Source organism: Leptidea sinapis, chromosome 4 (genome assembly GCF_905404315.1).
Source record: "Leptidea sinapis chromosome 4, ilLepSina1.1, whole genome shotgun sequence".
Lineage (NCBI taxonomy): Eukaryota > Metazoa > Arthropoda > Insecta > Lepidoptera > Pieridae > Leptidea > Leptidea sinapis.
Genome location: NC_066268.1, coordinates 14,879,508 through 14,904,122, shown reverse-complemented (window position 1 = coordinate 14,904,122; position 24,615 = coordinate 14,879,508). Strand labels below are relative to the sequence as shown.

Sequence of the window (24,615 nt, the reverse complement as noted above, 5' to 3'; positions counted from 1 at the left end):
GAAATAATTTTGAGAAAATAAATGCCTTTTAAACCAATAGCGTGCCTTGAATACATTTATTATGCTCAACGCCAGTGAACAAGTCATTTGATGAACAGCAACACTGAAAATACAATATCTTGAGGTTAATTGGTAATAAATATATTTCTAGCCTCTGGTGAAATCTGGAAAATACAGACTTAACTAGAATTTATTATACCTATCTGTGATTATTTATATTAATATTCGAATAGATACTGGTAATAACATAGAAGTGTTTTTGAAATTATCAAAAGTCAAATAGATAGATACTAGTGCATCGTTAGGATAATTTATTTGTTTTGTATTTCATAAAATCTACAGCACTTTACATCACTTATTAGCTACATAAAATAACAAAAAATATTGGCCAACAATGATTTTATATAACACTAGCTGACCCGACAGACGTTGTTCTGTATATAATAAATAAAATACTGTTTTTTTATGAATTAGTCAATAATATTTCGTAAAATATGCTCCCTGTTGTTATAATGAAATTGTTTCATACTAGAACTGACAAACCGTGCGTCAATAAATTCTCTCATAGAAAATATGCTCCATGTTCCAGTGAGGTCCAGAGATAATGTGGCTTTGTAGTAAATACCAAAAACCCATCTTCTCAAACAACTCATGAGCAAAACTATGTAGAGTCGTTTATTTATATTATTCATATTGCATCGACTGCACCAGTGGGAGGCTCCATTGTACAGGTTGCCAGCTAGATTATGGGAACTACAACGGCACCTATTTCTGCCGTGATAATAATGTGTAAACAATACCGTGTTTTGGTCTGAAGGGCGCCGTAGCTAGTGAAATTACTGGGCAATTGAGACTTAACATCTTATATCTCAAGGTGACGAGCGCAATTGTAGTGCAACTCAGAATTTTTAAGTTTTTCAAGAATCCTGAGCGGCACTGCATTGTAATGGGCAGCACGTATCAATTACCATCAGCCGATCGTCCTGATCGTCTCGTCGTCTCGTATCATCTACTAATTGTACGCTGTGTATAGTCTGTAATGTCCCTCCCCTCTTCTCCGTACTGTCCGCCTGTGAGACCAAAACTTTTACTTCTGCGTTTTCGATGGCGCCACTAAATATTTTAATTCTTAAATAGTTGTTATTGTGAAAGCTATAATTATTTAATAATTTTGATTGTTCCTTGTTAAGCATGCGTCATATAAACTATTAATAATTTAATTGTTAATTTAATTTGTTTGATCTTTTGCATCAATGTGCATAATCAAATTAGTTATTTCTGTGAATGTTTGCGTTTGTGACTTTTTGTATTTTTCTTTTTGTTATTCATGTGTCTGTGAAACTTGTGTTTGTCTATATTATTTATATTTTGTATCTCTTTCTATATAGTTCAGTTCTTGTGATGTTAGGTTATGTTTCCTTACAATAATCTAATTATATAAAAATTAATTCCTGTTCGTTAGTCTCGCTAAAACTTAAGAACGGCTGGACCGATTTGGCTAATTTTGGTCTTGAATTATTTGTGAAATCCAGAGAGGGTTTAAAAGGTGAATAAATATGAAAATGCTCGATATTAAATAAAAACAACAGTTTTCTTTTCCTCTGATGTGTTCAGAAATCAAATTGAAAGAATAGTTTAAAATGAATAACTAATCAGAATGTTTGTATCGTTCTAACTTTCTCTCTACATTAACTACAGTTGCTAACCTGGCCTAGGTCGTCGCAGTCAATCAAATATGCGAAGAAGCCCCCCTAAATATACTTTTTTTTATTTTTTTCGCTCTTCTACGATCTACAACTATTTTTAACCGACTCCAAAAAAGGAGGTGGTTCTCAATTTATCGGTATTTATTTTTATGGTTGTTACTTTAAAACTTTCGACTGGGTGAACCGATTTTGATAACTATTTTTTTATTTGAAAGCTGGTGCTTTCCGTGTAGTCCCATTGTAATTTGGTCCAGATCTGACAATGGCATCCATAAGAAAACCATAAAAGTCTTAAATTTGCTATACATACGTATAGCAAAGTGTATGATAAATTTACGAATAACTCAATATCGTGCTAACCTATTTCAATGATTCTTTTTTTATTGGAAAGGATATACTTTAAAGATAGTTTGATGAGAGTTTGGTTAGGTTCTGATTACGGAATCCATGGAAAAGTAAAGGAACTGTTCAACTAAGGGCTTACGTTCATTGCTGCATTGAAAAATTTAGTATATCTACATATATTTAGACAAATTCTTAGTAAGTGTACTTTAAATTCACTAAAAATAAAAAAAAAATAACAACAAAACAAACGACTTCAAATACGCAATTCCAAAACAATAGATATAATATGCACTAAGAAGTATTAAAATAATTGCATATATATTTTTATACAATCTAATTAATAAATCTAATTCTAGTTTCGATTATTGTAGTTTTTGGAGTCGGTGTCATCCAAGATAGGTTTCTAACTACACACATAGTTATAGGTGAGATGTGCTTGAGTAGTGAGGAGGCGAGAGGAGAGAGCGGGTCGCGGCGGAAGGACACCGATTCCAAAAATAACAATAATCGTAACTAGAATTAGATTAATTAATTAGATTGTATAAAAATACGCAATTATTTTAATACTTTTCAGTGCATATTATATCTATTGTTTTGGAATAGTGTTTTTGAAGTCGGTTGTTTTTTTGTTAATTTTTTTTTATTGTATCCCTATTTTTATATTATTTTGTTCCATCCACAAATCCGCAATAGGGTTGCAAGATAGCAATCGAATACAATAATTGTAGTATTATATATCTGGTGGGTCTGAGAATCGGTTGCCTCTATTTTTTATACCCCAAAAACTTTTTTCTTATTACTTTATATGGCAATAAAACGTTTGCTGGGTTAGCTAGTAAATAAATAAAATAAACACGTCAATGTACCAAAAAAATGTAAATCCAATCACAAAGATATAAATATTCAATTTATATAATATTAAACTATTATAGAGCTATAATTTTATATAATTCTTTATGTATTTGATAAGTTAATGTTTGATCCAGTTTGAATAAAAACTAAACTGCATTAAAATTAATTTGCACTAAATTTTTTGAATCCCCTTCATTTTCAAATCAAGATCGTAGATACTCATTTAAATTTTATAGTGCATTTATGTACTGTTGTATTACATTTGACATAATATATTAAAATGAGATCGCCAAGCACTCTAAATTAAAATCTACATAAATAATTAACTCCACCAGACTTTTCTCTGAGCTCTTTTTCCAAGTTGTATCGTACGAAAACCGTTGTACCGAACAATGTGTACTCGTATGAACTGATCAGTGGGCGGTCGCTCCGCCTCGGAGGGCGTTGGGAGGAACAAACGACCGCTCGACTGAGGAGGAAAGAGGACCAGTCGCATTCACTTCGGCAAACACATCGCGCGCTATCGCATCCTCGCTAAACACGTGCTAAAATCTTATCAGTGCTATCTACTACTGGCTGTTAATATACTCAAAATGAGTTTGCAAATAGAACTGACTGGTGCATAAAATGTCCGCGATAGTTTTTCAAATTTCGAATAGCAGTGGATTTTCACAATGGACTTGACGACGCGGAGGGACGATGTCACAGTGAACCATGAGTGCCGTGAGGTGAATGGAAACATGGGGATGGCTTCGGAAGTGTCTTCGAGGAAATCTTCCTCGTTTAGTATACGGAACCTAGTTGGTAGTGCGGATGACAGGCCAGCCGGCGGACCCGCGAACGGTAAGTCAGCTGCTTCTAATCGTCAAAACAATTTGCTTGTAATTAGTTACAAATTACCGAATGCTAAAAGTGTATTTTGCACGTTATGTTTGTCTATAGGTACTTATCTCGTATATTTAAATAAATAAAAACATATTTAGTTTATTTCAAAGATTGCATTAATATACATTCAAGTTGTTGAGACTTCCCAGTAAGTTGTCTTGGGATACTTATATTGGGAAAATCTTGCAACTTCCTTAGCAAATACATAAAAGGCATAAATGGCATAAAAGGCATTTATTTTCTCAAAATTGATTCTTTAGAATTCTTTTTGATGTCATAATACTAGTTAAACAATATAGAAATAAACAAAAATAATTAAAAGCTTAATTTTACAATTATCGCACAATTAAAACAAATCTGTAAACTGTTTGTGTGAGTGAGTGTATGAGTCTGTGTATTATATTATTGTAAAATTATATTTTGGTCCCCTTATTCATAATGGTCCGATAACTTAAAACAGCTGCTATAGAGTGTTATTTCTCATTCTGAGTTAGGTCAATAGAAGAAGACAGAGTGAGAATTAGCAATGCTTTAAGTTAGCAGACGATTATGAATAAGGGGGTAAGTCTATATATAGTGCAAGCGATTCGCACGGTTCACTGAGACTTTTCTAAAATACCGTGCTATTTGTAACTTACATTTTTTTTACTTTAATTGATAACAATTTAAAATAAAGAATGAAAATACCGCCTTACACTACTGGTTAATAATAACAACAAAGTTTCCCAATCTAATATCTAATATATATAATTCTCATGTTGCGGTGTTTGTAGTTAAACTCCTTCGAAACGGCTTGACCGATTCTCATGAAATTTTGAGTGGTAAATTTTAAGGGTTGTTTACGCCAAATTTTTTTTTATTGACATTTTTTTTTAAATTTGTTTGATTATGAGTCAGCATTAAAAAATACATACAAATTCAAATTTTCACCTATCTACGATCAACAGTTACTTTTGTATCGATTTTAATATCGGCAATACAGCGTTTGCTGGGTCAGCTAGTAATTTTATAAAATTCAAAATGTTTATTATGTAAGTAGGCCTCTATTTTTTTGTGTTTTTTTTTTGATGCAGTTTTTGTAATAAATATAGAAAAAAATTAACACAAACATTTAATATCTTACTTTAAATTCAACTTCAAATATTTTTATTCAAAACAGGATGTGACATCACTTATTGAAAGTCAAAAAACTACCACCCATTCCAAAATGAATGCCTCAGACCTGAGAAGAATGGGCGCAACAAACTCAGCGGGTATTTTTTTTTTAGTTTTCATAATCCCATTGTAAATGTTATAGATCAGTATCTATTCTCTATCTCTATCTCTATATTTCTCTACTCAAAAATGCTAATTAAAAGATTCGATCAATTGTTAATTGTAAGCAATGTTTTGTCGTACGACCACTTTTTCTCTAACTTTACAAATCCGGCTACGAAAAAGACACGAAAAAGGATTTTCATTTTTCGGATTAATATATAGGTACCCTATGTCACTCACATAATGTAACGTGACTTTCTATTGGTAATAAAACTTTCAAAATCAGTTCAGTAGATCCAGGGATTATTACCCCCTACAACTTCACAACCTTACAAATTTTACCTCTTTATAATATAATTATAGATCAGCGATGTGCAACTTATTAACTCTAATTTAGATAAGTATGAAACACAAACATCCTGTATATGTCGTAATAAAACTACCTTACCCTCAACGGAGAACAATAATACACAAACGTAAGTGAATTGGAGGGTACTTGTAAATAAGTATGTGGTAAGAAAGGTTTGTTTGTAATTTTATATAACAAGTTTGTATAAATTAGAATAAGTGTTTCATATTATTAATGCTTTGAAGTCATATTGTAATTAGTTTGAAGTACTGATATTATGTCATATAGTATATTCTTAGTTTTCTCTTAGTTATTTATAACATGCGACGAGTGTAGTACACGGTAAAATCCGAATGGGTTTATATTTGTACTTAAATTTAAGTAAATTGTAAAATACTTTTTTTGTGTGTAAAATAAATAAATAAAAAAAAATAATCAAGAACTCGATTTTGTGAAAAGAAATACGTTTGAAGTAAATGCTTCTGGGTACAGAACTGGGTAGTTCGACTTCGAGTCCGACATAAGCAAATCGTACTTTATGTAATAGAACAGTACTTTAACTTCACACGAGAACGCTCAATCGATGCACGCACACATACACATAATTTACACGACCGCTAAGCTATCTTGGGAAGACATAACTATTGAGTGCCACGCCGTACGCCGCCGAGACTGGTCGCTGTCCGACTTAAATTAGCTGCGCCGTTAGCCGCTAGTTTTCTACCAGTAGGAGGCTCCTTTTCACAGGATGCCGGCATGAAAATGGTTACCACAACGGCGCCTATTTCTGCCGTGAAGCTGAGTTTCAGTTTGTAGGACGCCTTAGTTAGTGTTTTTACTGGGCAAATGAAACTTAACATCTTATGTCTCAAGGTGACGAGCGCAATTGTAGTGCCATTCAGAGTTTTTGGGTTTTTCAAGAATCCTGAGCAGCACTGCATTGAATTGGCAGGGCGTATCAATTACTATCGCCTGAACGTCCTGTTCGTATCGTCCCTTATTATGATAAAAAATACTGGAGCGACAGAATCGATGCACGCGCACATACACATGATTCACATGGCGGCTAAGAAATCTTGGGGAGACAAAACTATTAAGTGCCACGCCGTACCGTAAAAAAAAACGATATAAATTTCAAGAAGACCACTGAGTTACGCTTCTGTACTATTACTTGTATTGTGGTGATGGTGCCCTTATTTGTAAAGCGTTATTATTTGCATCTTCGGAATTCAGTTAATCGAAAATGTTTTGTCAGTTCTATAGTATAATGATTATTTGCTTCTCATCATTCAACCCTTAATTAGCACTCATACACAAAATTCCATTTGTGTATGATTTGTTCATTATGTGACGTATATCTTGTCAGGCGACTCACGCTTGGCCGGTTCGCATTTATAATTAACATTAATCTTTTAGACATAATTGTATACTATTAAATAACATGAGTTATGGAAAATCCCTTCATATAATGCATTAGTTGGACTGCCAGATGATAATGTTGTATTTACATCAATAGCGATGTGTTGCAAGTTATATACACACATCAAAAAAGTCGAAGCAACATGCATGATATTACAAATTTACCATTTATATTAATTAATTTCTATGTCTTTATTCACTCAAAGTGCATAGGTATGTAATTTTTTTTGTTATTGATGGCATACTGGCTGGTTGTAAAAAAAAATTTCGATTATGTTTTGTTTTTTCCATAAAATTAAATGAAAGGGAATTTGTTTGAATTGAGTGCCTTTTTTATTGCTACGCTCAGTCTTGATTATATAATTTTACCAACCATTTAAATAAAGTTAGCGACAAAATTGAATTGTTAGATATTCTATTCTATTATATTTGACACTGTTGACACACTTTTACACAAATAATTATTTAATATTAGTCCCTTGGGTGCAAGACAACGATATATTTAATATGATATACTCACATAAATATAAATACATAGAAAACATCCGTGACTCGAAAAAATACCCATGTTCATCGTATAAATGTTTGCACCTGCTGGGATTCGAATCCGGGAATTCTAACTAGGCCATTATAGATGGGTCGTCGAATACATAAAATATATAAAAGGCATAAAAGGCATAAAAGGCATTTATTTTCTCAAAATTGATTCCTTTAGAATTCTTTTTGATGTCATTTCTTATACTACTACCGCTTCGGAAACAAATGGCGCTCTGAGAGAGAAGAAGCGGCGCAAGAAACTCTCCAGCATTCTTTTTTTTTGCTTCTTTTCAATAAAAGTATACAATATTGTACAGTTGCTATAAAATAATCACAATCTAGTCCCAGGCTGTCCGATCATTTAGATATTCAGCAGTGGAGTAATAGGATTTACGACAGAGCCATTTTTTTATAAAACATTTAAATTTATTTATAGACAATGCCTGAACAGTGGCTGGGACTTTATTGTAGAAGTGTATAAATTTACCCTTAAAGCTATTATGTATCTTATGAAGCCTACTAGAATTAGTTACAAGCAATCCCTTATTTCTAGTGTTATAATAATGAAAATCACTATTAAGAGCAAAAAGGTGACGATTTTTGTGAACATATATTAAATTTTCATAAATGTACTGACAATAAACAGTCATAATATTTATTTCTTTAAATTTTTCTTTGAGAGACTGTCTATAACCAAGCTGATATATAGCACGAACAGCTCTCTTTTGCAGAGCAAACACTATATCAATGTCAGCAGCATGACCCCATAGTAATATACCGTACGTCATGATGCTGTGAAAATAACTAAAGTACACTAATCTAGCGGTCGCAACATTCGTGTACTCTCTAATCTTTCTAACTGCATATGCCGCAGAGCTGAGTCTATCTGCTAGATGGGTAATATGTGGACCCCACTGAAGCTTTTTATCTAACGTGATACCCAGGAAGACCGTAGTGTCCACAAGTTCCAATCTCTGGTCATTCATAAGTACGTTGGTTTGTACCTCCGCTGTGTTTGGTGTAATGAACCGTAAACACTTTGTTTTTTTACTGTTTAAGTGCAGATTATTCGTCTCAAACCAACGCACTATCTTTGAGAGTGCATTGCTTACCTCGTCATCAATATCCGCACGTCGCTTCACTTTAAAAATAAGTGAAGTATCATCAGCAAACAATACAATCTCATGGCTATCATCTACCACAAACGGTAGATCGTTAATATATATAAGAAACAAGAAAGGACCGAGAATAGAACCCTGTGGAACACCTATTCCCACAGGTTTACCCGAAGACCGTTTGCCATTTACATCGACTATCTGAACTCTTTCGCTTAAATATGATTTTAACAGATTTAGGGCTCTATTTTTCACTCCATAATGCTTTAGTTTTAGGAGTAAAGTTTCATGGTGGACGCAGTCAAATGCTTTTGACAAATCACAAAAAATGCCCAATGCATCCTGTGACTCTTCCCAGGCGTCAAAGATGTGCTCAATGAGTCTAGTACCCGCATTAATTGTTGATAAACCCCTAGTGAAACCAAACTGATTTTTGTTCATTAATTTACAAAAATGCATTTGTAGCTGTTGAAGCAAAAGTTTTTCAAAAATTTTACTAAAAACAGGCAGCACTGAAATAGGTCTGAAATTAGCAGGGTCAAAAGAACTGCCCGATTTAAACAAAGGTATAACTTTGCTGTATTTCATGAGGTCAGGGAACACACCCTCATCTATGCATCCATTAAATATTATTGCTAATTCAGGTGCTATAATGTCAAGTATGTATTTAACAATATTAGTCGAATGGCCCCATAGGTCTTTTGTATTTTTTAGGTTAATTAATTTGAAGATTTTTATTATATCGCTACCTGTAACATACTTAAATTTCAAGTCAGTAGAAGATACTGGTACGTCTAATTTAAGCATATCATATGCTGCTTTTGGCGAAGAGTTAAGGTATTTGGTCGTGACAATCGGGATTTCGGAGAAGTATTTATCAAATTCATTTGCAATTTCTATTTCCGAATTTATAACGCGATTATTAATATTTAAACAGATAGAGGTGTTACGGCAATTCGATCTACCAGTTTCATTGTTAATTACACTCCAAGTCGCTTTTACTTTATTATTACTGTTTTTAATTTTATCTGCAATGAAACGTGTTTTCGCTTCATGACAAACTATTTTAAAAAGCTTGGAGTATTTTTTTACATATATTTTAAATTCTTCCAATCCTAGACAGATAAAAAAAGACGTTAAGAAGAAAGTGAAGCAAGTACTAGGAAGGCAATGCGGTTATATTATAAAGCCAATCGCCTGACAGTCCACTGCTAGCATTCAAATGTTTCTGGAGCCCTATTACCAAAATTGAAATACAAAGTTTCAGTTGACGGATCGTATATTTTCCTATTTTTATATAAAGTGTTTGGGATCCGAAGATCGATACGAAGTTCGCGATTAGACATTTTGTCTTTCTTCTACCTTATTCCGAAATTCACTTGACATTTACTTTTTTGTTATTTGACATTATTATGATCGTAACTACTACTTCATTTTTTATGGTTATGTCTATACTTCCGAAACTAAATCCATCCGCACTATTTCGATCCGAAATACTTTAGAAATAGGATTTAATTCGAAGTTCGTCGTTTTTTTTTCCGGACCGAAACTTCGGCTTTCGATTTTGGTAATAGACCTCCTGTATCGCACTTGATCATTGTACTCCCGGATCTAACTCATCAACACCGATTTTTCATCATCTAAACTATAATTGATATATTGACTGGGTCTGCTAGTGTATACAAATAGATGATTTCTGGAAATTACATTTATAAATTACTTTTTAAACTGACCCACATTCTAGACTTTCCCTGTCTCGTGGGTAAAATAGCAAAAATATACGAAATACAAGCGCGGCTATTTTCCCATTTCAGACTTTTGACGAATGGATACATGAGGTAAGCTAAGGGAAATATTGTTCTGAACTCAGTGCAGCAAAACAACCCTGACACGACTAATGAAATTCTAATATTGATTTTTTATATAGATTATCGTCGCCAAGGTAAGATGTGCCCTATCATTATGTTTTTTACGATTACTTTGAAATGCATTTGCAATTACATATAATTTATATCGTTCTGTAATTGCTTATGTAATTACTTAGATTACTTATTTCCAGGTAGTATTATCAACAACACTATACTAAGTACTAGTTTAAGGACCTTTGTCTGTAATATATATTTTATCAAGTATTTTTTACGCCATATTTCCTTTGTAGTATAATAGTAATTTTTGATTTATTATGAAATTAAATTTCTTCATGAATGCAATTGACTGTTCAATATCATATATAAAATTTTCGTGTCGCGGTGTTTATTACCAAACTCCTCCGAAACGGCTTTCCGATTTTTATATGTATATTCAGTAGGTCTGAGAATCAGCCAATATCTATTTTTCATACCCCAATTTTTTTATTACAAGTTTTTTTATTAATTGATATGGTAATACAACGTTTGCCGGGTCGGATATTATTAAAAAAAATCCATAGTGAGACTTTACAGGAGCACTGTCTCGCTTTTTTCATCCAATTATTTTGCAATCCCGTAGACAGTACCATTCGTCAATATCAATTTTTGAGTTATATTTATTTTCGAAAATAAGGGACGAGACGAGCAGGACGTTCAGCTGATGGTAATTGATACGCCCTACCCATTAGAATGCAGTGCCGCTCAGGATCCTTGAAAAACCCAAAAAATCTGAGCGGCACTACAATTGCACTCGTCACCTTGAGTTTGACCAGTAATTTCACTAGCTATGGCGCCCTTCAGACCGAAACACAGTAATGTTTACACATTACTGATTCACGGCAGAAATAGGCGCCGTTGTGGTACCCATAATCTAGCCGGCTACCTGTGCAAATCAGCCTCCCACTGGTAAAATCATATATCCTACACATTTTCCCTCTAATGTTTTTATAAAGTTTTCACATCTTTGAATTTAGTTGCACGATTAATTTTTGTTTGTCTTCTCTCTTACTTTAGCTCCAATAACAATTCTTTAGATTCTGCTACATTAATAATAAGACCATTAATTATCCAAATGTTTTGAGTTTTCCTTAGTGTTAATTCCGCCAATATTTGTCTTAAAACAATTTGACACGTGTTTCGCCTCTACACGAGGCATCCTCAGGACATGTTGATTCGCCAAATTCTTCTTTTAAAGACAAATATTGGCGGAATTAACACTAAGAAAAACTCAAAACATTTGGATAATTATGGTTTTCCGCAAAGTAACGCCTACTTCAATAAATTTTATTAATTAAACAAGTTACTTATGGAACGACACAGGAAAGTAAAATATCAAATCAAACTTCGTTTTATAAATTATTTCGATAATGTCAATACATACAATTATAGTGGGAGGCTCCTTTGCACAGGATGCCGTCTAGATTATGGGTAGAACAACGGCGCCTATTTCTGCCGTGAAGCAGTTATGTGTAAGCATTACTGTGTTTCGGTCTGAAGGGCGCAGTAGCTAGTGAAATTACTGGGCAAATGAGACTTAACATTTTATGTCTCAAGGTGACATCCAATACACAATATATCTCTCAATACAATGCAAGTGTAAAGAAAAAGTGATATGGAAAGGTAAGGAATTCACGTGCGTATATAATAACAATAAAGATAATAATATTGACTCACTTTTACACAAATTATCTTGCCCCAAACTTGGCATAGCCTGCACTATGGGTGCAAGACAACGATATATTTAATACGATATACTTACTTAAACATATAAACATCCATGACTCGGAAACAAACATCCATATTCATCATAATATAAATGATTGCACCTACCGGGATTCGAACCTGGGACCTCTAGCTTAGTAGTCAGGGCCACTAACCATCCGGCTATATGGGTTGTCAAAACCTGTATATATATAATCCTGTATATATATATATATATATATATATGTGTTATTTTTAAACATTGAAAAGATTAGACAGTATTACATTTTTCGACAATGGAAGCGTATTAGTAATAGGACAATAAAGTTCAGAAAAGTTTTATTAATAATCGTAATATGATATTGCTGTTAGCCATAAAGGGGATAATTAAAATGAGTTGAGCGCCATCGGTGCCAGCCGTGTGACGTCAGCTCCCCTAACTAGAGGCTTCCGGGGCTAAAGCGAACACCAAACGATTACGCCAACACAATACAAGGGGTAATAGACAGGTGATTTTGTTATATTTAAGCCGTTTGTATTTTATCGTTCATGAATGTTAGCCGTGAAGTTATTAGGCAATCATCAACCGAGACATTTTTTTTAATTTTTTTAATTTTTTTATAGAATGCGAAAAGAAAATCAAATCACTTGACGGTAAGCGATCTGTTTTCGAATCAGTCCAATCAGATTTATATCTCTGATCTATATTTAGTTATTAGTGGCTGTCATAACAGATGGATGTGTGGCGGTCCTCCACAGTAAGGTTTTCAAGGAGCTTTCTTCCACGTACTACATAGCTGTGGAATGAGCTTCCTTGTGCGGTATTTCGGGATGATACGACATGGGTACCTTCAAAAAAAGCGCGTACACGTTATATTGAAGAATCAGTCAACATTTATCAGGTGAATACCTGTAAAATGTTTCTTTAGTAGGATTGTTGTTATATATAACAATATAATCTAATACAGAATACGAAACAATAATATTTTTTAGTTAATATCCGTTAAAACACATAACAATAACGATAAAAACACGAAATTAAAATAAATATAATAATAAATTTGACAAAAGACACTTAATTATTGTTATAAATGGTTGCATGGTCTTCATCTATTCCATCTCTTTCTAACACCTAGGTTTTCATCTAAGGATAAATTCAAATTCAAATTCAAATATTTTTATTCAAAATAGGATGTGACATCACTTATTGAAAGTCAAAAAACTACCACCCATTCAAAAAAGAATGCCTCAGACCTGAGAAGAATGGGCGCAACAAACTCAGCTACACATAGATAGTTATCTCACTCTCTATTTATGATTCTACTTCACTCCTACTCCGCGGCCGGATGTAATTCGACAGAAGGAAGAAAGATTTGAAGCGACAGTAAAAGTTTAATTTAAAGAACAGTTTAAAACATGTATTCCGTTGGTCCACTCATAGGACATCCTGTATAATACAGATGTAGGTATCTAAGTAATTGTTATTATTTATTAATTCACGTAAAGACAAAAAACCTAATTTATTTTATAACAGTGTTAGATAACCAAGTCAGGCTACACAAGATAAACAACGCTGTACGGAAATTAACTTTAGGTTGAACTTGTTCGATACCCGAAGCGATCCCCTTTAATTAATATATTAATTTGGCTATCTTATCACCTTATTTGCTTTTAAATTAAACCTATTACAAGCTTCTAAATAGGTTTGTGTAATAAGTTTGGAGAGTATCCGTTTTAAAGCTTGTCTGTATTCCACACTTTTACAGCTTATAATTCATAATTCTATATAACTAGATTAAGGTCTAAAGAAAAATATGAAATGTCATAGTCAATAGTCAAATAAACTTAATTCAAATAGGCTTAAACTAAGCACTTTTAAGTTGGCATTATAAATATTTACTTAAAGTTACTGAATCTATCACATGTTCGGAAAAAGTAGAGCTCGTGATACAAGACATTCAACGGCCAGTCTAATAAATTGTTGAGTATTTTACAATAGCTGTAACACATAATAAATTTGTTTGTAAGGTGTTGCATCCAAAATATTAAAGACAAAAAGAGTTTTAAATAGGTATATTATATATATTTCATTTAAATATAATAAAAAATAAACTGTATTAAAAAAATCAATTTTCATGCCAATCCGGTATGAGAATTATCTTGCTTCAAAGGTAAGATCATCCACAGTATATATGAAGATTTCTTACCATTTATATGTACAAATTGGTGAAAAGTTGAACGTAAGGATCATGAAATGAAATTCTTAACTTTGATCATAAGTCCCCCTAAAATGTGCTCTGAAAAAGTCATGAAACGTCAGGTTAAATAAAATAATAGTAAATATATGTAACTTTTACGCAAAAACCTAATGTAAGACACAGTTACAATTACACGCGTTTGAATCCTTTAAAAAGTATTTTATTTTAATGTGTAGCATCCGCGTTACTCCAAGAAACTAGAAAAAAAGAAAATTTAACAAAAACACAACCAACTTCAAAAACACTATTCCAAAACAATAGATATAATATGCACTAAAAAGTATAAAAATAATTGCGTATTTTTATACATTCTAATAAATTAATCTAATTGTAGTTACAATTATTGTTATTTTTGGAATCGGTGTCCTTCCGCCGCGACCCGCTCCCGCCTCTCGCCTCCTCATGACTCAAGCACATCTCACCTATAACTGTGTATGTAGTTACAAACCTATCCTGGATGACACCGATTCCAAAAATTACAATAATCGTAACTAGAATAAGAAAACAATGGGACCACACAGAAAACACCAGCTTTCAAATAAAAAAATTATCAAAATCGGTTCACCCAGTCGAAAGTTTTGAGGTAACAAACATAAAAAACAATATCGACGAATTGAGAACCTCCTCCTTTTTTGAAGTCGGTTAAAAAGACTGGATAATGCCAAACGAATCAAAAGTTTATAATACCATGACAGCTCTCATCATTCTCAAAATAGAAATAATTACATGTGAATAAAATCATTTTAAACAGATCCATAACAGCGTTGATGTTTATAAACACTTGTAACAACATGTTAATAAACTTATGTAAAAAATGGGAATATGAAAACAGTAAAATTTTAGCATAAATGGTATTGTAGGCACATTAATAAGGTACTGTTGAATTAATTAGTCATTATATTAATAGAGTTTTTGTTCGCTCACGTTTCCAGTAAACAGGTGATTTCGCACGCAAAACATAATTTCTTCTTGATGTGAATTGAACCTATTAATTATGATATCATACGTTTTTGTTACATGAGTGCTTTTATGTCGATTTTTATGTATTTGTATGATGAGTAAGCAATTCAGATATATTCATCGCAATACAAATAAGATAATAACACCAGAGGTCGTATATAAGCGTAATTAATGCGTTTCGGTATATAATGATAACACACCATACATAATAATATATTGATTCTATCACATTTTGACAAAATAAATATCGTGACGTGTAACCGTTAAATAAGAAATATGAATTTCAGCTTATAATTTCGATCTAAACTGCTAAACTTAAAAGCTGTGCATAACTGTTAGATGTATTCAATTTAAGAAATTTGAAATTATATTGAGTCATTCTTGTATATCTAGTTGGTGAGGCTTTTTAATAAATGAATAAACTAAACTTGAACAAAAATTATTGATGGTAAGGAAATACAGAATATCACATAATTCTGTAGACACTATGCGAATTAATGTTATCTAGTTTGTTAAACCATGGAGAAAATCTTTGAAAACCCGCAGTAGATTAAATTCAAAATCAAAAACACTTTCAAAATCATTCAAAATCAAAAAAAAAATCATGTAGGTCACGGAAATGACACTTATTAATGTCAAAAAATAAATAAAAATATTGTTTCTTATTGAATTTACCGCTTCTTCGTAAAGGGTTGAGCTAATGAGAAGAAGTAGCAAGAAACTCATTGCCACTCTTTTAAGTCAAGATTTACATTTTAATTGTTTTACAAATCATTTCAATTACAATATATGCAAAGTGACGCAACAAAAATACTCAAATGTCAAAAACTGAAAGGCTTACACGAGTAAGTCAAAAAAGAAAAAAAAAAGTAAATTAATACTTATAAACACAAGAGTTATTGAGTATAGTAGATGCATCAATCCACACATACCGTAAATAAATAGAGGCATTATGTGAGCATTTCATAAAATAAAATATATAATAACTTTAACTTTAAAGGAAATAATAATAATAAAAAACACATCAAGCAGACCTCCCGGTAACAATCACCACGAGTAGCACCCGTACACGAGCATGACGCATGGACCAGCCATCGCCTCCCTCGTAGATAAAGTATTCAGATGGTGTCGTTCAGAGTCGATGGTGCAGGAATCAGCACAGACTCTGCTCACAGCTCTGCCGCTTTCAGAAGAGGCTTAAGATTAAAAAAAGTTGTGAATTTTGCGGCTTTGTCTAATGGATGGGTATCACAGAAATTGTTATATAACGACATATTATTTATTGTAGAAAATTTTATATTTCATTTAATTTATAGCTGATCATACACGACCTACTAGTTGAAAATAAATAATAATTCTTGTCATCTATGCGCACGCTACATAAATGTGCATTGTAACACACTGCAAGTATTAATACAAGCAGGTGCAATGCAACAGGGTTACATGCTGACTTTGAACCAACGTCTTCTTAAATATATATTTAAAAGATATATTATATAATAAAAAGACAATTCGTTAATATATAAACAAGAAAAAAAACTTAAAAATCGGTATCTATAACTCTGAGCCAGAGATGGCAGACGTTGTGTTTAAAGATGCGTTAAGGGTACGTTTTAATGTTTTTTTTATGAAAATAAGGGACGAGACGAGCAGGACGTTCAGCTGATGGCTGACCCATCAGGCTCAGGATTCTTGAAAAACCCATCAATTCTGAGCGGCACTACAATTGCGCTCATCACCTTGAGACATAAGATGTTAAGTCCTTTGCCAAGTAATTTCACTAGCTACGGCGCCCTTCAGACCGAAACACAGTAAGGGTTACACATTACTGCTTCACGGCAGAAAGAGAAGCCATTGTGGTACCGATAGTCTAGCCGGCTTCCTGTGCAAAGGTGCCTCCCACTGGGTTGTCGTCTACTTCTAACAATACGTCTACTTCTTCTTCTTCATGTGCCTCTCTATTACTGGAGTCGACAGCTCAGCGAGCTTCGTCCTGCTTTGTGCTAAGTGTAAGAAGTCTTCCTTTCTGTTGATGTTTGTCCATTTTGGATATTTTGGAGCCATGATTTCTTTTACTTTATTGTTATGTTAACCGTTGCGGAGTTCATAGTTAAGTTCTAAAAGGATGTAACCCTTATGACATAAGAGACAGAATTGCTAGTTTTCTTGGCTTTTGAGCTTTTTAAACTGATTCCCGCTTCGCACCTAACACCACAGTCTTAAATAGCATCCTCATCATTTACATAATATAATGTCACCCAACATCTAACTGTTAAATAAACCTTTCCGGCTGTGACGTTTTCAACAATAATCAAAATTGCCCATACATCTGCTTTAAGGGCTGGCTATGCATAAGTGATTTTACAGGTACTGCAGGAAATAATGGCGGTGATCACTTATGTCCGATAATCCGTACACTTATCTGTCCTATTTCGTAAAAAAAATATAGTTCCAAAAATAAAATATTATCCAAAAAATCAAGAAGTCTAATTCATCTACAGCTTCCAAGGATGTCTGTTGGTTAGGATTTGATGTTAATTTCAAAGCGAAAAAAAATCTAGAGTTCCTTTTAGAAAAGGATAATAAACTGATCCTTTCAGGGCACCTGTTTTTTTACGATATAAAAGGGCTGTGGTATGATGTAACATCGGCTACCAAATACCACTTTAGTGATAGTTAGTAGATAGTGAGTTGTATCGAAATATTTAGTTTCTCATCCTTCATCCCAAACATTTAGTACTTCAGCATTTAAGTTAATTTTGATGCACCATAAAATAAAAGTATGTGTGTACTTATGTATGCACACAAGAAGTTATACTTCTTTGGCGTAACAAAGCAAAAATCCTTTAAATTATTTATACCTCCTGCTATTCTACGTTTGTAGAAAGAACAAGATTGTAAAACTCTTGCAAAGATGGCTTTCACAATTAATTATTAAATAACGAATACGGCTGTATGGGCTTGAACCCTTTGCCTTTCCTAATAATGGACGAAGAAACCAAAAAATATAATGAATGACGAAAACGTCAGAAAATTTTAGGAACCAACTTCACCTTGTTTCTTCTGTGTTACAGTGATGCGATTTTTAAAATTTCACTCTCATCATTTTTTCATAACGCGCTCAAAGAAGTATGACTTCAAAAATACTTTCAGGTCTACAACCAAAATATTAGTCTATAAATGAAGAAGTCTAATGCACCTACATCTTCCAGGGACGTATGTAGTTTAGGAATTCATGTTATTTTCAAAGCGAAGAAAACAGTTTTAAGCTTTTTCTACGGACGGCTAATAAGGTAATAGTTAATGAATTGTTTAGAAATATTTGGTTTCATCCCATACATTTAGTATTTCAGAATCTACGGTACCTTTGATGTACCTGCATAGTTTAATTGTATGTTGTTGCTGGTGATATAGTATTAGGTATTTAAGAAAATTTTATTATTAACTCTAGTAATAACTCTCTGCACCTTACCTTTGCCCTTTCCATTATTTCCAAATATGTTCAATAATCAACCCTTAGATATGACATTTGTGAAAACGTCGAAAAAAATTGTATTAAGATTGTTAGTGTGCGCTCCAAATAGAGGTTCTATTTGGAGCGCACACTAACACAAAGTGTCATACAAATCGCAAGTGTTTAAGACGTAGCTTGTCACACACACTAAAGTGCGCACCTGGCCTGTTTTTATCGGTTTTCTTACAGCAACAGACTCTATCTAGAGGTAATACGTTTAATAATATACTATCTAATAATAAAACTTTAGGATGATGAAATCGTTTCGTAGACGTCGAAATTGATAATTTGCAGTAGATGGCGCTATTCAACCACCAACTTCTCATTGTCAAATGTCAAAATCATTACATAAGCCATCAAATCTAATGTTTTCATCATTGATAATATAGATTTAATGATTTTCAAGCTTTTCTTAACCTTATAATCACAATTCTTCACAAATTCTAAATAGAATAAAAAATAAAATTATTATAATCAAGACTGCGTTGTAGCTTCGTACTGGTAGTTTTGTTATCTGTGGTAAAAGATTTTGTTTAATCTTCTTGAAAATAATGACCCGCTAAGTGTAGAAGCATATTAACAGCAACGTTTATATTTAACGTTCACATCCCATACTTAACTTGTATTTTAAATGGCGTTTTGACATGTAATATTAAAAAATTACCGCGTCAAACACAAGTGTACATTCGCCGCGTAATTATCAGTTATTATTGAATATTATTCTTGAAGGTGTCTTTTAAATGTGGCCTTTAAACTGACCTTTCTTTTATAAAAACACGAATATGTATAAAAATGAAGTGTTTTCCATGATCATCGGTTGATCATGACATATCTGCAACTCTAGATATATATCTCTCGACTGAGGAATACGTCAAATTTAGATTCAGAACTATATTTTTCTCGTTGTTTTTCTCTGCAATGGATAGTCTACAGCCTGCTTGATCTGTCCTTACGGATGTACGTCTAGTCAAGGTCCTGTGTACAACTGGAGTACTATTATAGATAGTCAAATAAACTTTAAAAGGGCTTTTAAAATATTCTAAACTTTAGTTTCGACATATCAATTTTTTTTAATCTTGCTACATATTGCCAATCCAGATGCTTGGCAAAATATATCTCGACAAATTCTGCAATAGTGTATATATGCCTACGCCAATCTTATTTCTTCCGTTTTCTGCCATAACGGCGTAAGTTTGCTTTAGCTGATACCAAGTACCTTGGCACCAGCTAAAGGGGGCTTTGGGCTGTATACAATCAGTTCACACCTCTTACCAGTTTGATGTCATTCAACCACTTTTAAGTTCTTCTTCTTGCGCTCATCTCCCTCCCAAGGTTGCCCTAAAACCGAATCACCGCATCAGGAACCTTTTTTTTATGATAATAAGGGACGAGACGAGCAGGACGTTCAGCTGATGCTAATTTATACGCCCTGCCCATTACAATGCAGTGCCGCTCACGATTCTTGAACAACTCAAAAATTCTGAGCGGCACTACAATGGCGCTAGTCACCTTGAGACATAAGATGTTAAGTCTCATTTGCCCAGTAAATTCACTAGCTACGACGCCATTCAGACCGAAACACAGTAATGCTTACACATACTGCTTCACGGCAGAAATAGGCGCCATTGTAGTACCCATAATCTAGCCGGCATCCTGTGCAAAGGAGCCTCCCACTGGTAAACCTTCTTTTCTCGTATTGTGATCAGCCCTTTGTCACTTCAGATTTGCAATGCGTTTGATGGCATCTTCAATATGCTTCAAAACACGTTACAATTATTCACGTGGCAAACCTTATACAACGAGGAAGAAGGTGAAATGATGACATGATGGCATAAACAACAAAATAACTCCACAGTAATACTGGAACATGTTTGATAATTTATCTGACATCCCGGAAAACCTCAAAGAAGTTTATACATGTACTGGCTGACCCAGCAAACGTTGTATTGCCGATATTAAAATCGCGATACAAAAGTAACTGTTGATCGTAGATGGGTGAAAATTTTGTAAAAATAAAAAAAAGTCGTGTGATCACCCTTAACATTTAGGGGGATGAAAAATAGATTCAGACCTACCCAATTTGCACTCAAAATTTCATAAGGATCGGTCAAGCCGTTTCGAAGGAGTTCAATGTTTAACACCGTGACACGAGAATTTTGTATACATGTATAATAAAATGTTAAGCTGGAATATACTGGTAAAGTTGTCGGAAAATTTCTTACAGCCCTTATTGCAGTAAAATACTGTTTCGAAGCACCAGAGTAATATCGAACGTAAGAAACATATAGTAGAAAGAATAGTAGGCACAAGAACACAGGTCATAGTAGTTCTTATTACAAGCTTACCTTATTATTGGCTTACGTTCACGCTGCAATTATTTTTTCAGTATTTCATTAATATTTATGTGTAAAAATATTTTCATTGATATTATATTTTGTGAGAAATCACTAAGTTGTATTCTGTTAAATAGATTAGATAAACGTGTAAAATTTGTTTGTGAAATTAAACATGAGAGAAATGTTTGATGCAAATATAGGCATAAATGGCATTTATTTTCTCAAAATTGATTCCTTTAGAATTCTTTTTGATGTCTACTATTTGTCTCAATATTACTAATAACTACTAGATACTACTACCGCTTCGGAAACAAATGGCACTCTGAGAGAGAAGGAGCGGCGAAAGAAACTCTCCCAGCATTCTTTTCAATAAAAATATACAATATTGTACTGTCATTTCTATCGCTATAAAATAATCACAATCTAGTCTCAGGCTGTCTGATCATTTAGATATTCAGCAGTGGAGTAAAAGGATCTACGACAGAGCCATTTTTTTTATAAAACATTTAAATTTATTTATAGATAATGCCTGAACAGTGGCTGGGACTTTAATATAGAAGTGTATATATTTACCCTTAAAGCTATTATGTATCTTATGAAGCCTACTAGAATTAGTTACAAGCAATCCCTTATTTCTAGCGTTATAATAATGAAAATCACTATTAAGAGCAAAAAGGTGACGATTTTTGTGAACGTATATTACATTTTCATAAATGTACTGAGAATGAAGAGTCATAATATTTATTTCTTTAAATTTTTCTTTGAGAGACTGTGTATAACGAAGCTGATATATAGCACGAACAGCTCTCTCTTTTGCAGAGCAAACACTATATCAATGAAGAATATATATAGAATAATGAATTCCCAAAAAAATTAATGCCTCACACTTACGACGAAGTACAATTGTCTTGACATCTATAAAAAGAGGATATGCCACTTCTCTTAAACACAAAACTTGCCTCATTTACGATGTACTTATCACAAACGAATATATTGCCATTTCAATATAAGAAACTGTTATCTGAAAACGAATTTAACTTAAATACATTTAATACCCGTTTAATTCGTTCAGTATCTGCAAAGCATTAATCTGCTTTTATTAAAAGTACCTACCGCTAAAATCATTAAAAGCTTCAATACTATTTGCTCAATGCATTTTATGAGGGCATTAAAAATTAACAAAAAAATCGATTTTAACGACAGCCTTGTATGTAATTGAAAAATTATCAGTAATGTAAAAAACAGTATATATACCTATTGAGTTTTACTTTTTATACCAGTGGCGTCATATTAAGTTAATTAATTTGTAAACAGTTTTGCCAAATGTAAAGTCATTATTTTTTTTTAAGTAACGGAAATTGATAAAACTATTTGCAGAATGACTACATACGTAATGCATATAGGTATTAGATAAATAAGCAGAAATAAATTTAAATGTACAATAAGGAAGAAAATAAATAAATATAATACTCCAAATTACTTTTAAATATATAATACATTATTTATGACAATAAGGGCCTGCTGATGCTAATTGGTACGCCCCATTCTTGAACAACCCAAAAATCCTGAACGGCACTACAATTGCGCTCGTCAGCTTGAGACACAAGATGTTAAGTCTCATTTGACCAGTAATTTCATTAGCTGCGGTGCCCTTTAGACCAAAACAAGAATGTTTACACATTACTGCTTCACGGCAGAAAAAAGCGCCGTTGTTGTACCCGTTATCTAGCTGGCAACATGTGCATAGGAGCCTCCCACTGGTAAATGCTCTTGTCGCCTCTTACGACACTCTTGGGCCTGGGGATATATAATAGAAATCATTTTGTAATGGCACGAAACTAAAAATAGTTAGCCTTACGCTATTTATAAAAAATTGTCATAATTTTGACTATCGCAATTATCTTGCCCTCAAACAAAAATCATGTTAACATGATATATAATAATAATAATATTGTCACACTTATTACACAAATTATCTTGCCCCAAATTAGGCATATATGTATTATGGGTTGCAAGACAACGATATATTTAATACAATATACTTACTTAAACATACATAAATACATATAAACATCCATGACTCGGAAACGAACATCCATATATATAACATATATTAATATAAGTTGATTATAAAATTTACAATATTACTACTGTATACTTATTATGATACAAGAGATGTGCCTGCGACTTTGCCCGCTGTCCTCGGCGAAGTGACGTCACGCAACTATCACGCAACCGTTATATTATAACACGCGTGACACGACGCGGGACGCGAATCAATGTAATTCTCACTTACTTTAAAAAAAAATATCTCAAAGTTCTGTTCATCGATCTTAAACAAAAATCAAAAATTTATTTATTTAGCATTTTAGTAAATAGTATTTGAAGGACTTTCCTTTTAAGTTCGCAGAACCTGTGTTAGGGAAGACCGCTCTTTCCAACGGATAAGAATGCTTACACATTTAACATAAACATAAATTATACTTAAATCTTAGGCAGAAAATAAACAACTAAAAATTGTTTCATGATGATTGATTTTTGATGAAGTAAACAAAATGTTACTTGAAGGAATTTTCACATTTATCAGTCATTCGATTTTGGAGCCAGTGAGTAGCTTCTATTTGATGCGAGTTTAAACATACAAACAAACCGACGAACAGACAAATTTTTTTTGTATGTTCTGTTACTTATTTATAATTTGCTACAATTATTGCTGGCAATTATCTATAGTATACAGCTTAGGTACATACATTTGCCGTTATTAATGTCATTTACACACAAACATGAAATCTTTCACAATATTACATTGCCTTCCATAAAATGAAAGAACACTAGCATAATGTAATTAATAAAATAATAAAATACATGTAACACTTCTAGTTTAAAAGCAGTGTCACTCAAAGTTTTAAACGACCTTATAAAATCCCAAACATCCAAAGAACGCAACGAACAAATTGAATGACACAAATCTTGACTCCAAATAAAGTGCTGATAACTTTACAAATGACTTATATTTCTGGAATTTCAGAGAACAAATTGTGCACTCAAATATAGTGTTTATTGCAGACGAATAAGGGTTGTATTTGCGTGTTGTTAAAAATTTACTACGTCAAAGGTATAATGGTAATAAAAGGATTGAAAAGTGAGAGTTATCACGGTGAGCCATTAGGTCGCACGCGCGGCCCCACGTACTCGAAGGGTTAAAAAGCAAAACAAAAGACATGTCAAGAGAGAGTTGTATTGATTGTTTGACAGTTCCGTTCGAACATCGCCAATCTGATTTTTTTTTTATGGAATAGGAGGACAAATGAGCGTACGGGTCACCTGGTGTTAAGTGATCTACGTCACCCACATTCTCCTGCAACACCAGAGGAATCACAAGAGCGTTGCTGGCTTTTAAGGACGGTGTACGCGCTTTTCTTGAAGGTACCCATGTCGTATCGTCCCGGAAACACCGCACAAGGAAGCTCATTC

At 33.1% G+C, this 24,615-nt stretch overlaps 1 protein-coding gene across 1 annotated transcript in view; it reads left to right on the top strand.

The window, feature by feature from the left end:
- The first annotated feature begins 3,402 nt into the window (after nt 1-3,402).
- LOC126979921 (homeobox protein aristaless-like) overlaps nt 3,403-24,615 on the top strand; it is a 98,319-nt gene continuing 77,106 nt past the window's right edge. The window contains exon 1 of the mRNA XM_050829515.1: nt 3,403-3,746. Within this exon, the coding sequence (XP_050685472.1) occupies nt 3,578-3,746 (169 nt within the window). The 5' untranslated portion in view covers nt 3,403-3,577. The remainder of the gene's footprint in view (nt 3,747-24,615) is intronic.